General features: G+C 27.8%; 1 protein-coding gene across 1 annotated transcript in view; it reads left to right on the forward strand.

Moving 5' to 3' along the window:
* Positions 1 to 2860: 2860 nt before the first annotated feature.
* Positions 2861 to 17499, forward strand: part of Tusp (WD40 superfamily protein Tusp) — a 53236-nt gene continuing 38597 nt past the window's right edge. The window contains exon 1 of the mRNA XM_067266826.1: positions 2861 to 3613. Within this exon, the coding sequence (XP_067122927.1) occupies positions 3353 to 3613 (261 nt within the window). The 5' untranslated portion in view covers positions 2861 to 3352. The remainder of the gene's footprint in view (positions 3614 to 17499) is intronic.

The following is a 17499-nucleotide window of genomic DNA, read 5'->3' on the forward strand; positions in this document are numbered from 1 at the left end:
TTATTGTGTAGATTTATTCAGAATGAATATTTATGTGAATAATAAACTTCCAAGCATTCTTATCATAAGAAGACACTTGATTTTTTTCTCCCCTCTTCTCTGGTAATTGATAATTATCAATGAAATATATTTTACTATAAAATTGAATAAATATGTAAATTTTATGTGGAGCCACTTTCACAGATTGTATTTCAATTAGTAGAAATTCACTAATAGCTAAAGATAGTTTTGAAAGCACGACAGCTATGAATGCAATGATAATGGTGAAATGCTCCTTAATACACTTAAATGGTAATTATTTTCATTCACTATAAGAATAAATTCATTAAATTTAAATATTTAAGACATTCTACCAAAACATATTAAAATCTGTAGTTAATAATTGTAAAAGCTATTCCTATGTTTGTTCATAGTATACAGAATTTATTGATTTTCTAGATTTTCCTTCTTTCCTTTTTATCTAAGTAAATTCGGATTTGAAAATTGCATTCTATTCTGAATGCTTTAATCTCAAATAATTTTGTTAAAAATGTGTGTTTGTTAAGAAAAATATAAAATTGAAAAATATTGTAAGGTAAAGAAACTCAATGTTAGAGGCATAAGAATGCATTGTGTGGAAGTTTTTAGGTATATTTTTAATACAGAATATAAGGAAAAAATCCTAAAGAAATTTTTAAAAATAAGAACATAAACAAATTTTTAAATTAACCTTATTATTATTATACTTAATATTACAAAAAGGTCATAAATTCTTACATGATCGGATTAAATTCGTTAGTTTAACTTCCTGGCAATGTTGCTTCTCTGTAATAGCGCAAAAGGTTAAGGAATAGTTTCAAATTAGGCAATTAAATGCTTGATCATAAAATTCTAACTTTAGTTCGCTTTTTAATGTATTAATTTATTAATTAAAATTTTATTTTCTCCTAAAAAACACACATTTTTAAAGACAAAATTTTAATATATGGAATTTTTTAAATCGAAATCTGTTGAGAAATACCGTATATGTGCGGTAATAGCATTCCTGTTTTGCATTTGAAAGATAATCAAGTTGTCACGCATGCAATCTTATTAGTTTTAAAAAGTTTGAAAGAGATTTTTATATTTTTTTTTCCTACAAATTTTATAACAAAACAATAGAATTTATATTAATATTTAACATAAGTAATATTTATAAATTCGTTTAAACTAAATTTACTTTATCACGTTATTTTAAAACCTTTCGTATACTAAGTTATTTATAATTGCTGCAACCTTATGTTTAGGTATTTTTCCACGTTAATAACTATTTCGTTAGCTTGTACACAATTATATAATATTCGGTAGACTTACATAATGAGGATATTATTTAATTAAACATTTAACCTATAAATAGGCGTAACGAATTTACTTCGTTTGATGAAAATACATTTAATGAAAGATATTGACAATCGGTACATATTAACTTAAGTTTTTCTACCAATGAATAAATAATTATCTAAGGTTTGAATATTTTATAATGATGAGTCTCTGTGGTAAAATCAACTCACTTAACATGTTTCTGTATAAATTATAATCTAATTCTTCGGTTATGCATTTTCATGAAATGATATTTAAACAAACTGAATGGAGAAATTTTGTTTTAAATATAAATACAGTTTAAATTTACATTCTTCCATCAATAATTACAAGAGTTGGTCTTTTGTATAACAGTAAATTTCGATTTAAAAGTGTTTTAAAATACGCCTTACGAATTTGTTTAATGCATTTTTTTAAAAATTAATCGGAAAACAAATTATATTTATCCATTTTCGAACATTTTTACCAATTAAATATTGGAAAATCGTATCAAAATCGATCTTTAATACAATTTTTTTGTATAATTTAATAATTATTAAAGTGTAAAACTATTAAATTAGATTTTAATAAAATCATTATCAAATTAACTTGAATAAACTGACTAAAAGACCACTAAGAGAAGCGAAGTCATAAGTTTTTTTCCATAGTGAAGGCTCCACTAAAAGCCCTCACCATGGGTTCTATGATATAGTTCTCAACACGTGTTTTTCGTGTCTCTCGCGCTCCCGACAAGTGTTCTTCTCGTTTCCCTGTGGGTGGTTACATTATATAATTGACTTATATTTATTAAAATAATTACGAATAACTTAATAACAAATTAAAGTTACTAAGTTAAGTGGATACAATGAATATACTATATACATATTTTTTAATCTCTCCTTTAAATAATATAAATTTATGGCGAATCTCTTCAAAGCACGTTAATTTATGTTATTGATTTGTTATGATTATTGGATAATGCAAAATTGATCCGAGAAAACTTTGATCAAAGTTCGTAAACCGAAGTATAGGCTAATCGAGATTTTAAAATAACTTTTTAAATCTGAAATTAAATTCCGAACTAAACTAAAATTCTATTGGTTAATTCTAATATAAGAAGAATTAAGCCTTTCGTTAATTAGTCGCTAGTTAGATAACGTCATCGAGGATATTACAAATTTTTAAGTTAATAATAATAATAATAATAATAATAGTTATAATTTTACGAAATAAAAAATAAGTTAAAAATTTCGAAAATTTTAATTAAATAATTTATATTCTATATTCCGTTGTATGTAGTAAAAATCAATTCTTATTATTTAAAAAAAAAAGACGAAATATTTTTATTTAAGAAATAACGAAAGAGAATTATTTTTTAATAAATTTTTTTTGTAAATATTTTAATAATAAGTTACAATAAATTAATATTTTATTAAGGAGTAGATAGAAATAAACTAAATATTGATCCAGTTATCGGAAATACTCGTACCCTGACTTTAATCCCGAAATGCGTTGCGCTTATCACAAGTGCGCATGTGTAGTTGGTGATTGCTGTTAGGTTGTGATTTGTGTTGAAGTCCAGAATGTAGGATATTATAAAAGGAGATTGTTTCGTTTGTAAATTGTTAAATTGTAATGTTTTTGATGGTATTTAACATCCTAATATATAAATAATAGTCCAAGTAGAAAGACATATCGTTAGTATGTACTAGTAGTACGCTGTAAATATATAATATATACTTTAATATATATGTATGTTGGGAATGTGTTAGGCACTGTTTAGAAGTTTTCAATTAATTTTTTTTTCAAGTTTGTATCTCCGTTTTGTTAAATAATGTTTTGGTTAAATCGGAGTTTACATTTGTTAATTGAACTGTTAAAATTCGATTTGTTAAGAGTTAAGCACGAACACTTACTGATTCCAACTTAAGCCAAAAGAAACAAGAATTTAACATCCACTGATCAAATTATGCCTTTTTTTTTTATGAATCTCTGTTGGATAGTTTCCTCCCTTTTTTAGACACTTTTCTAAAGTATGCACTTGCACTTCGAGAGAACATTCACGGCTCGTACCGACTGTACCATCTTGTCGTTGACTTGGATGGGAAAGATTCCCGAAGAGATTCCCGATGACGAAGAATGGAGAGCGAGTCCGTATAATTATTACCAGGATGGATGGTTGGGTACCGGAAATGCTAGAGGTATCGTCGGTATCACGTTCACCACGTGCGACTGCAGAAAGAATACCGAAGTACCGTCGAGAGCAAATTTTAACTTGAGGGGACACCATTCCAAGGTTAGTATCCTGTTTATTTGCGTTGCCGTTGATTACGGATTTTGATATTGCATTGATAACCGAAAAGAATTATAGGCAAAAATTACAAATATTCCATTTTAATGCAAACGTAGATTCGTCGTTACGTCTGTGATATTATTACAGCTTAGTTTGGGCAAATTTATTGAAAAAATAATTTTTCAAACAAATTTCCAAAAGTAAACTGATTATGTGAAAGTATATCTTGATGTAGTTTTCTCCAATACCACAATTTTTTTAAATGAAGGGCAAAAATTCCACGTTTTAAGATCTCTGATTAATAGTTAATTCGATCGGAAGATAAAAATACGAAATATCCAAAGCTTAAACTTTTATCAAGCAGTTTTTAAATAAATGTTTTTGGTATTTGTCTTCTTCAAAATTAGTTTTTTATATACTACAAATTCTATATTTTGATATTAAAATGAAAATTCAGAAAACAAAACAGAAAAAAAAACAAATTCAAGTATTCCCATTGATTTTTATTGCAATTTGTAGTTTGTAACATAATCCATATGCATACATTGAGTTATGAACTACAAGTTAAAATTAAAATCGATGAAAATTTAGAAATTTTTCAGTTAATTTCTAATTTTATATTGCAGAAAAATAAATAGTAGTAACCATACAAATATTATTTAATAAATGTTTAATTATTTTCAATTTCATGTTATATCACTTAGTTTCTGAGGATGGAATGGCAGGATATTTATGTGTTATTTTAAAGTAATAAAATATTTAGAAAGACCTTTGCTTAATGTATTTAGAAGTAATAAGTGAACAGTTTTTGTTTTTTTATTTATTTATCAATAGTTAGCTAATTGAATTTATTATTTCTATATATATTTTTCACATGTAGAATTATTTTGCTTTATATGTTTGCATGATAAATGCATATTATAGAATTAATAATTGATTTTAAAATGTTTTCTCGAGTCGTCATTTAATAATAATAATAATAATAATAATAATAATGTAAATCTCTATAACTAATTTTTATCTGAATTTAATTTTAGATAAATTAGTTTTTCATAGTCCATTGATCAATTCGTACAGTTCAAACCAAGTTATATTTAGCCTAAAACATTAGTTCAGGAATAATTGTACTGTTTGGATACTAAAATGAATAAATGTATCGTGCAAGTAAAAAAATATATATAAAAAAAAATATGTATGTATGTATATATAACTAACCTTATTGATAAGCTGATCAATAAAGAAGTGAAAGCTATCAGATAATATTTAGAAAGCTTAGTAAATAATTTTATTAAATGTTAGTTCATGACATTAGTAAAACTTTTTATATTGATAGAATATCTGATGATTGTTATAAAAATAGTTTTAATACAGATTTTTCGTATAGTATTCAATAGATACAAACAAACAAGTTCAAAATGAAAAATCAAATTTGCAATGTTAATTTAAATTAAGTCATTAAAATATTAAATTATAAAATAAGGATTATATAAAAAATTAAAGATGCATTCTTCTATCGATAAAAATATTACTATAACACTGCCAGAGATAGTTCTTTTTTTTTAAATGAAAAAAATCAATTTTGTATTATTAGAATTTCAGAGATATTTAATTATGTTGTAATTTTTCTATAACAAACTTAGCAGGAAGTATTTTTAGCAGCCAAATCAGTATTATTGGTATGAATTGTGAATGACTAATTAGTAACGAGTAAAAACAGAGAATTCTTCATTGCACTATTATTGCATTTTGTATTGTCTTTTTTGTTTGTCATGGATGACTTATCCTTCTATATAAAAGAGATGCCAACAGCGTGAATGAATGTCTGGAACATGAATTTGTTTCCGACGTAATTATAGTTGATGAAAATTTGATATTTCTTTAAAACAATAAGGATTTCAGTTATTGGTCTTTTGATTTTACAATTATGATTCATCCACATACCAGACAGATAATAGTCTCTAGAAAACCATGCCTTAATATATCATTTAAGTCTAAATCTAATAATAATATATATAGGGTAGTTTATTTTTATCAGTTCACTTGAATAACTTGAAAAATAAGTATCCTATGAATAAGTTCATTGAATGAAGTATGTTAGACTTCAAGGAGTCCATAAGATGGCACTATTGGTGGAAATGGAGTCAACTTCATTTTTATTGTATATTATGATTCTAAGATAAAAAACAAACTTTTATCTGTAACATTTTTTCTGAAAGATGCACTTATCAGAAATTATGAGCATTTGAACTTTTACATGGCTGTCTCTGAACTCCACAGATATCCACACATGAACCATGCATGCATCTGTGGATATCTGTGAAGTTCATTGAAAAAGTAAGAAAAATCATTAGAAATTATTATTATTTGGAGGAATCATTCTTTTTCTTCAAATAATTAACTGATACAAAAAGTTGTGCCACTGTGTGTTAAAGCCAAGCAAGCTTGTGTATTTTGTTGATTTTTAAAATTTATCCTCAAACTCAGCTTGAGGTCTCCATGTTAATTAAAATTAACACAAAAGAAATCTTAACAATTTTGGAGTAATGAATTTTTTATAGGCTGTATATTTCTCAAGTTATTTCAGTGGATTTATTAAAATGAACTACTCTGTATCATAGAAATTTCATATAATCTTTATTATATAAAATTTTAAATTTATTATTACATAATTATTCAGTTTTTTTATTTAACTGAAAATATTTATTTTTGAAAGAGCAGATTTTGAATTCAATTTTTTAAATTGTTCTGTATAAAAACTTTACATTTTTTTTAATTAATACAATATCAATATTGTCTCAAAATGGTTTCAAATTATATATAATATTGTTTATATTATTTTCACTGTTCTTTTTAAATGTGTAAAGTATTTTAATATATTACCAAATGGATTTGTTGGATTATTTATCAGGCTATATTAAGGCTAATTTAATAATTATTATACATGTAAAGTAATTTGGCTAGAAGTCCAGCAGATTATTTTGCAATACTAATTGAATCAGGTTGTTATATATATTATTTCTATATATTTATTAAATGTATTTTTATAAAAAATTATCTACATTAAAATTTAATTGTAGATAATTTTTTAATATTTGATCATTATGTAATAGTGGGTTCTGGTAAAAAGGAACAAAATTGTCATCTTACTAAAGATGTTGCTCTCAAATAACAGGAATATTTGGTTGGAGATCAGTAGCTGCAATAGATGATCCCAATCTTTGGTACCTATGAGTGCAATGGTGCCAATGGCAGGATGACTGGTATTGCATTGTGAATTTGGATGAGCCCAGTTCAGTTTAATCAGTGGCTAAACCCTAAACGATGCAAACCAATCACTTTACAAAGTTTAAGAAATAGGACCAAGATAAGTAAAGTTATTTTCATTATATTTTAATAGATTAATGCAGTAAATTATTCTATAAGTCATCTTTAATTAAAAGTAATGGTATTTAAATTTGTTTGATATATTTTTTAATATATCAAACAAATTTTAATATATCAATTTGCAAACACATGCCCTGAATGTATTAACAAAACTAAATATAATTCACAAAAAATAAATTTATTGTAGTTTGAAATAATAAAATACATGAAAGATCAACAAGTATAAACAATTCTGAAAGCAAAGTCATCTCAATAGTGAAATATTTCATTTGATTTCTTTTACTAATAACTCTACACTTTATATACTTTTCCAGCAATATTTTAATTAAAACAAATGTTTTCAATCCTGTTCAGAGATCTGCCTCAGGTTAAAAATGTACAAATTACAAATTAAGAAAAAAGAAACTGAGTTCTAACAGCTTATTTCAAATTTACAACATTTGAAAACCTTCAAAAACTAACAACATGCATATTTAAAAATTTGACACACAAATAATGTACGTATTAAAATGAAAACATAATTTAAAATAAAATAAATTACATGTCATTAACCAACATTAAGTCTAGCCTATGTCGTTCACTTGTTTCATCTGGTTATCAAATAGAGATTGCCAAGCTGTGGATAACATTTCCTTCTCCTTGAAATTAATGCATACACCCTTTCTAAAAGCTTGGAAAATTTCAAACACTTCCATTGATTTTAAATTGTTGACATCAAACACCTTTTTTAATAATTTAGCCTGGTCCCAACAAGTGAGCCAGGGGTTTCAGCATTTAAATATTTTAAGTAAATCTTTACAAAATGTTGATTTTCCAATCATAGTATTATTTAAAAATTCATAAATATTAAAATCAAATTTGCATAATTGATTTTGATGAAATGAGAAAAAGCTTCTTAAAGGCATTTAAAAATTGATGTTTTTAAAATGAATTTTTCTTTTCTTAATGACCATAAAGAAACTCAAGTTTTAAATATTAATTTTAATTCATTTTCTAACTGAAATTTTAATATAAGATAAGAATGGTTTGAATAATAAATCAAATTATTCAGTAATTCTATAAATACTATTACTTAAAATACTGTGTATTTCAAAGAAAAAAAAACATTCAATTATAATGTGTATATTCACAACTCAAGATTGAGAGTTGAAATCAGAAGTTAATGAATAGCTGACAAAAACATCTGAGATTTAAGAAAATTATTCCAGGTAAAAATTTATGAGAATTTAGATGACGGTCAAAATTTTACTTAGTTTTTCTTTGGTAAAGGTAAGCTTGGTGCTTGGAAGAAAACAATAATACAGGTAAAATCTTGTGGGTACCACTTCCAAGTGCCAAGCTTATCTTTATCAATGAAAAACTCCTAGAAAAATTTTTACTGTCATAAATTTTTACTTGGTGTAATTTTTTTACATTGAAGATATTTTTGTTTGGATATCAATTGTTTGTGTTGAATAATTGTATTATTATGTAAGACATAAGATGATAACATGCAATTCGGTCGGTACTTGGTGACTGAACACTCTGCCAATCAAACATGTTGCTGACCGAAGCTTTAAATACACTATTTAGAAAAATCGTTATAAAAAGTTTTAATTTGCATAAATTTCACCTTTTGTAATTGAGTAGCATTTTGAATAAAATCATTTGTTTCCATGCAATTTTATTTTTATAAGCCATAAAATTAAGCCTTAAATCTGAATTAGCTCTATGGGAAACCCCTCGTAAACTTTGACTTATCAATCCAGATGTTTTGTGAGCACCTCTCTGATAACAAGAAAAGCTTAAGTTTACAATTTGAACTTTCTAGACCCAGTAGTTTTTCTCTATGAGCTTCTGCAGTGCCAGATAAAAAATGAGAAGAAAATACAGCTTTTTTTGGTGAACTTTGCACTTTTCAATTGCTTGTATTTTTGCTACCACTTTATACAAAATTTTGAAATTTTGCACACTACCTAAGAAAACTGTTGTCTTTCAAATGAGATATTCAGAATTGCTTCAGGTGTATGGGGGTCAGAGAAACTGACCCTCAAAAATTTGCAACTCTGATTCCTGTATATATAGTCAGTCAATGACTTTTTTACTTGGTGGGGAGTCACTACCATGACTCCTGATTAACATTCATTTTATTTTATTGTATGAGTACTTATTGATTAACTTCTTATTCTTGAACTTTTGTTGTAAATATAGACATAAAAAGTATTGTCCTCTTGTTTATTTTAGTATCTAGTAACCCGTACACATTTAAAAAGTCATGAAGTTCATCTCTAACTAATATTGAATTGTACAAAAAGTAGTAGTAGAAAACAATTTTATTCCTTTATTTCTGTTTCAGTTTGTTTTGCTATTTTGAATTACTAATGCTAATTATTAAATATAATATATATTAATGTTGTTTGCTTGAAATATTTAATGTCTTGATTTTCATTTATTTGTTTTTAAAAAATAGCCGAATATCGTAGCTAAATTGACCCATTATTAAATTAATGAAATAGAGAGTATATCATCATATGATATGTTGAACACAGATGGGGAAATGAGATAATATTCTTTGTATTTTATTCATATTGAAATTTTTACATGATATATAAGTGTAAACAATGTATTACTTACATACATACATTGTAAACAATGTATGTAAGTAATACATTGTTTACACTTATATATCATGTAAAAATTGTATTACTTACATAAGTAATGTATGTATGTAAGTAATACATTGTAAAAATTTCAATATGAATAAAATACAAAGAATATTATCTCATTTCCCCATCTGTGTTCAACATATTGTTGTACATACATACATTGTTTACAATGTATGTATGTATGTACAACAATACAAACATAAGCAGTCTTATAAAATTTTTGAGTTACAATATAGTTTTTAATTGATTTTATTTAAAAATTTCTTAATGATTAGATAAATTTATTAGTGAGATATAGAAAGACAGTGTTGTCATCTGTTAATAAATAAATTAACAAATTCATAATTTTATTGATTGATAATTTAGAGTTGTATAGATTGGCAAGAGAGTTGAGTCCTGGATTGAGCTGTTTTTTTTCCTGTAAATTAAATGGGCAACATTACAAATTACATTATTTGAATCCCGGCAAGCTGGACTCTCTCCAAACTGTATAAATTTAGAAGTTAATGTATAACTTTATTTATTATTATGGAATTCAAGTTTAGACATTTTAAACTTTTCTAGATAAGTGTAAATTATTAATTAAAAAATTATCAATTTGCTTAATTATAAAAGTTATTAAACAGATGGTAATATTTTATATCTCTAGTAATCAGTATATTTAATCTTTAAAAAATTTAGTATCCAATATCAGTCAAAAAATATAAGTCAATAATTAGATATACTATATAATCAATATAATCCAGATAGGATAGTTTAAATTTTAATTAATACTACATTTAAAAAATATGCATTTATATACAAATCATTTCTATTTCACTAAAGACAATGTTAATAACATTGCCTTTAGTAAAATAATTTTTTTATATTGAATAGTATCCAAAAATTGTATGGTTTTCATAGTATTACTATTTTGACAGTAATTACATGGAATGTGTTGCAGGTGACAATTATTCAATGATTCAGTTTATAATTACAAGTATGAAGTTGAGATTAAAAAAAATAAGTGATTAAAAAATGATAAGTTTAATGTAATTCAAGTCTGTTTGTTTATAAATATAAATTTGGCATGCAATGCTATACAAACAGATCACAAATATGTCCAACATTTGGAGAAGGTAAGGAATACACAGCTAAAAATGGTTTAAAAAATTTTCATCAAGGAATGAACTGATGTTGTACTCTTTAAGGGATGATCAACATCTAGGCCCTATTAATAATAATGAATATAATGTTGTTGAGTCAGATTTAAGTCAAACATACAAGTTTCAAAAAAGTCAGCTTGAGCAATTCATACATTATTCCAAAAATAACTTACATTGATCATCACAAATCATTGTTTAAAAATCAATTTCTTTAAAAAAGATCTTTCTTTTTCAAAAAATAATTGATGAAACTTCACAGTTAAGAATGATAAGTTCAACCGTTGTTATTTTATCTGGACCATATTTCATCAGAGACAAAGACTAGTGGGTTTTGTCTTTGTTATTCTTTATTTTACTATGCATTTTGGGTGGAAGTTAGACCAGAAAATTTCACCCGAAATGCATAGTAAAATAAAGAATAACAAAGATAAAACCCAGTAGTCTTTGTCTCTGATGAAATGCAGTCCAGATAAAATAACAACGGTTGAACTTATCGTTCTTAACTGTGAAGTTTCATCAATTATTTTTTGAAAAAGAAAGATCTTTTTTAAAGAAATTGATTTTTAAACAATATAAAGAACCCACACCATTGATATTACATATCTGTTACTTATGGAAGACAAATCATTGTGTTCTTCCACAATAATGAGGCTTCACAAGGATTAAGTAATCCAAGAAAAGGTCCACAATTTTGGTTGGAAAATTCTATTCTACTTTTCATTTTATCTAAATCTGTTGTCATCTGGATATTACTTGTTTGTCATTTTTCAATCATGTGCCCTACTGATAGTTTTGAAATCAAGAGACATTGGGCTATTTTTAAATTACAGATCTATAAGTTCTCATTGGTGTCCATCTGCTTGTCTTCCTTAGTCTTGAGAGCAGGAGTTAGATAGATGAAAGTTGAGACCAGATATGGAAAGCTTAGATTTCAATTAACTATATGCAAACTTCCAGTATGGACTGGAAGTTAATTCAATTCAAAAGTTTTCTCCTGAATGGAGTTTTATAGATGATTGCATAACTCTGTTGTTAACAGGAAAAGTATGATGTACAGGGGCAAGATACTACTAAAATCAAAGCCTACATTTTGAATTAAATAAATTTAAAAAATTATTAAAAATTGCAGTCTGGCATTTTGACAATGTCACAATAAATAATTACTCATTAGAAATGGACTTAAATGAGCTTTTTTGCTATAATAGACTTTAATTTCAGTACAACATCATAATATGTTTTTAGAAGACATTTTAACTGGAAAATAGTGTTCAAATTTTAATCTAATTCAACAACACAAGTAATGAAAAGTACATTTGCATGTATATAACCCAATGCCAATGCATATAACTGAAATGATTGCAGAATGAACAGATATGAAGTTTGCTCATATGAAGACAAAAACAGCCACAACTTTTCATGCAGTTGTCAGATTGGGAGCCTTCATTCTAGAATCAGTCAAATGATAATAAATACTAGACACTTAAGTTTGTTTTGATATTGAATACAAGTTACCATCACTATAATATGCACCATGATTTCAGAAATATTAATTAATATATAAAAAATATACATTTTAGAATTGAAGAAATTTAGTATTTCAAATGAATTTGGTTTAGTGTATGAGAAGTGCAAAGATGAGGTGCAAAATTATACATAATCTCGTCAATGTGACATTATCATCTTTCAAATAGTCAACAAAAAAAAATCAAATTTTAAGCTGTCCATAAATATAAAACCAGTAAAAAAAATGACAAAAAACAAAATGGACTTTACCAATTTTCATATTGTTATGTAGGTATTATTACCATAAATTACCTAAAATTGATGATAACCTTCCAGGGTTTTCAAACACTAAATGTTTTAGTTTGAAGTGTAATATTTTCAGTATTGTTATGGTATTACCACATTTCTTCAATTAAATCCAAGGAGTTTATTTTTAAAATGTATCTATCCTTGGAGTACCTTTGTAGACTGGGGACACACCCACTCCCCGGCCAGAAACATTCACTCAAGGCACTCAGTCGGCCATTGCAACCATGGCAAGGTATATATATATACAAATATACACATCAAATGAAACCCGATATCATAAGCAAATACTGGCAACGCATCCACAACCGTAAGCAGGAGTTGTGGGTTTGAGTCTTGCTTTGGGCCAATTTTTTTCTTTTAGTTTAATCTAAATTAATTAATTTAATATTATAATTATTAATTTTAATAAGAGATGGCACCTAACGCCAAACTCTAGTGCCAAATTCATTTCTAATCTATAATCATATATCCAAAATTTAGCCCGATCATTTATGGCAGTTGTAGGTGTATTTGCATATGATATTAGGTTTTGTTTGATGTGTATATAAACAATCAATCATTTTGCATTTATTTTGTATATTTTGTGTTACCTTGAGTTCATCAATGTTCAAATTTTTCCATGGACCACAGGTCGGTGACCACTGGTGTACACTAATGTTGTCATTATATCAGATTACAACATGAGACCTAGATGAGTTGTCAAAATCAAAGTGGTTTTTTTTTTTGTAGTTTGGAGAGCAGTTTCCCAAGCAGAAAAACATTTATTCATTATACCAAGAACAAAGAACTCAGAAACATATAGAGTAGACTCTCCCATATTGAACTAATGTGGGTGGCAGTGATCTGGATGTTAGAAAACTCTGGATTAAGGAGTGTGATAATTTTTAAATAAGATTATAATATATGTGCCCACTGCATGTATAAATTATGTTTATTTTGACTTTGATGCTTATTTTTGACAATTATAATTAATTTTAAAATTATTGTGTTAAAATTGTTTTTGTTCTTGATTTTCTAATGAGCTACTATACACTCCAATTCTTCATCATTATCACATCAACAGTGCATTGTGCCCTTCTACAAACAACAATGCTACTTTAATAAAAAACAAGTAAAACGGTAAAACCATATTTAGGACAAGACTATGTTTTGGAGACTCACTACTAAGTGGGATCACTTTGACGCTCAAGGCAGACTCGTTCTCATTCTCCAATTTTTTTTGGTATTGCTGATTTTGAGTGCGATCGTTCAAACTTTGCCAGCCACGACCACGAGGTTGTCCACGATGCATTTTCGGTGAAATTAACCTATCCAATGTAGAAATTTCTTTCTGTTGCGTGTCAGCCCGGGTTGAATTTTTGTCGATGCCTAACGAAAATTTTCCATTTTTGAAAAAAAAAAGTTGTGGCTATTGTATCGTCTGAAATTATATTTTTATTTCGCACAAACAATATTCGGTTGCGTCCTACCTTGTCTGTTGACCTCAACCACGTGTTCTGTGTCTTTTGTTCTGTCAGTAAAAATTAACTGAAACTGATAATTTACTTAATTTGTATCGGCTATGCGATATTTACAATAGTGTTGAGATATAATATAAATCCAAGATCGGCACGGCTGTCGAATCGAAAGGTTAACTAAATGAAATAAAAAGATGTCTCCTCGTTAGAGTTTAGGAGCAAAGTGAGGTCAAAGGGCGAAGATCACACGGTGGCGCCCTCTGCCTTACACGTCAAATTTTTATCGGTCCCACGATTTTACTATACTGTACTAGATAATGTTTAAAAAAAAAACCCACTTGTAACGACATATAACCTTGTTTTAACATCATATTTGAAGCACTTCCAAATTTACAAAATTAGATTACAAATTTTATTTTACATAGAAGATACTATGTGTTCAGTCCTAAGGTCAGAGTTCACTTCTTAGAATGACTGTGGGTGGTACTCTCTCACCTGACTTCGGTGGGGTGAGGTGCCTGTTTTGCCTGTTTGTAGAAGAGGGTCACCATTTTGTATTTTATTTTGACTCGGTTCTCAGTCTCCTGAATACCTATGAGTCTAGATTTTTTTATGCGCAAATGATTTGGGCACCTAATACTCTGTGCCAAATATCAACTCTTGACATGTACTCCTTCATACCTCTAAGCTGGTAACAAAAACGGCAGAACAATTTTATAGACAAGACATAGTCTTGTCAAAAAATTAAAAAATGTACTCACTGCAGTATAGAAAGGTAAGATTTAAAGTAGTGTACAATATTTTTGAAAATTTTTGGTTGTCTTTCATCAGTCCAGACTCTCTCTTTTCTTGGCGGAAAAGATTTTTCATTTCAACAGAATAATACCCTAGGTTAGAGCTCCAAGGCAACAAAGAAATGTATGAGTGACCATGGAATCAATTCCTTAAAGTGGGCTGCATGATCACCTGATTTGAATGTTATAAAAAATGAATAAAACTACCTGGTTCATTATACCTTCCCCCTGAACTAGAAGTTTGTGCACCCCATCACAGGAAATGTTCTGTTTATTTATGATAAAATGTCATTAGTGAGAATGTGGAGGCAGTACAAACTAAGAAAAGAAAACTTTGCATCCTTTTTATTTAAAACTATGTTGGGTAATAACATTTAATTTTATGTTAGGCTTCTTATAATTGTTTTTAACTAAAGACCAAGACCATAAAATCAACTTTTTTTTTTATAAACCTTTAATGCTATACATGTCAGATGCTACATATTCCTCTTCAGGTTTTCTACAATGAAATAAATTTACAATTATTAAAACCATACACATAGATACATAAGACTTTCTCATTATTCTACCCCATAATGAATAATGAGAAAGTCTTATGTATCCATGCATATGGTATTAATAATTGTAAATTTATTTTATTGTAGAAAACCTGAAGAGGGATGTGTAGCATCCGAAATGCATAGCATTAAAGGTTTATAAAAAAAGTTGATTATATGGTCTTGGTCTTTAGTTAAAAACAATTATAAGGACATAAAATTAAATGTTAATACCAATATAGTGTTTTTTAAATAAAAAAGACACAAAGTTTTCTGAGAGAAATCATTTCATAAGTCAGTAACTTTTAAAAATCAATAAGAAGAGAAAGATTTTATGTTATTAATTTTACAAAAAAAGTTAAATAAAATTCAAGAATTATTGCAGAGGTCACATGAAAAGATTTTGCATGTAGCTTGTGCAATACTGGCAACAATGGCCATCCCATAAATCCCTGTAATTTTCTACCAGCATAAATTGCTTTCCATTGTGGCAAATGAGTGCACCAGCATTTAACAGATTCAAACATCAATCTTTTGTACTGCCAAACATGGGAAAGCTGATACTATCTCTCAAAATCAGGGATAGATTGTTGAAAAACATTTAGGAGGTTACCTGATAAGAAAAATTGGAAGAAACCTCTCCATTCCCAAATTCTCAGTCCCTGATCCTTCTTTAAACACTACAATTCCACTGAATCCATTGTGCCAAAGAGAAGATATGGAATAGGAAGATATGGAAAGGTATGTTAGAGAAGAGATTGTATGCTTATCCAAGAAATCAAGGCTCAGTGAGCAGGAACATACACAGAGGCTGCAACACTATGGTAAGAAAAGATTGATAGTCCAGTTTTGATCAAAATGACCACTAAAAGGTTAAAAGAGAACAACTGGATTGTACAAAGCCAAGCATTAATCTTTACTAATGAAGGCCCAGGAGAAGATATAGTATCAGTGTGCTAAGGATCATCTGGTCCAACAAGTTGCCTTTTGGGATCTTGTATGGAAATACTGGATGCAGGGTCATCAGCATGACAAATAAAAGCCTGAAACAAAGCTACATTAAATAGCAAGTTAAGATCCACTTAAGATGCAAATATGGAAATGTTTTAATATTGCTGATGTAGGTGATATGGTTCCTTATAATAAATATAATACATCTCAAAGCCTGAAGTTATATTAAATAAACCGACCAACGCCTAAATAATTGGGCTAATAAATGGTTATAATTAAATAATAATTATAAACAAATTTGGTATAGAGGTAAGCATTAGGCGCCATCTCATATCTAAATTAATAATTATAATTTTAATAATTTAATAAATAATTTAGAACATTCTGGAAGAAATTCTGGCTAGTGGACATAAGATCGTCTCTAGCAGCGATGTTAGTGACCGTAGACGGTTATATCAAAATTTAAATACGTCTGGAAGTGATGATTGACTTGGGGTCTGGGTGGCGCAATTGGTAGCGCACCGCATGGCAAGTGGAAGATGCAGGTTCAATCCCCGCCCCGGGTCAGTTAATTTCTTCCAGAATGTTCTAAATTATTTATTAAATTATTAAAATTATAATTATTAATTTAGATATGAGATGGTGCCTAAAGCTTACCTCTATACCAAATTCGTTTATATTTATTATTTAATTATAGCCATTTATTAGCCCAATTATTTAGGCGTTGGTTGGTTTGTTCCTTATGATTTAAAATTAAAGGTAGTTGACTAGTAGAGGTCCTCCTCTTGACCAATTGGCTCCTGAAGCTGACTTCCCATTTCAACAGGATGATGCTAAAGTCCATGATGTGGTTTCCACTGCTGCATGGTTAAGAAATTTAGATTATTGACTGGCTGTCCAATTTTCCAGAAATGAACCCTATAGAAGATTTATGGCTATTCCTCAAGGAATGAGTCTGCAAAAATAGCCAAGGGTCAAAAATCAATTGACCACTATTTTAACAAAAGTATCCTTTAAGATGTTGCCAGTGCCTCGAGTCTACTATGCCCTGTCATGTTGGAGATTTGTATTCTGCAAAAAGTGGTTACAAAATGGTAAGGAAGTCAGGAAAGCCTCAAGAACTGTCTTGTGCAAACTTCAGACTGAGTTTTCAATCCAGGTATTT

The sequence above is a fragment of the Centruroides vittatus genome, unplaced genomic scaffold, assembly GCF_030686945.1.
Source record: "Centruroides vittatus isolate TY-2023 unplaced genomic scaffold, ASM3068694v2 contig_2883, whole genome shotgun sequence".
NCBI lineage: Eukaryota > Metazoa > Arthropoda > Arachnida > Scorpiones > Buthidae > Centruroides > Centruroides vittatus.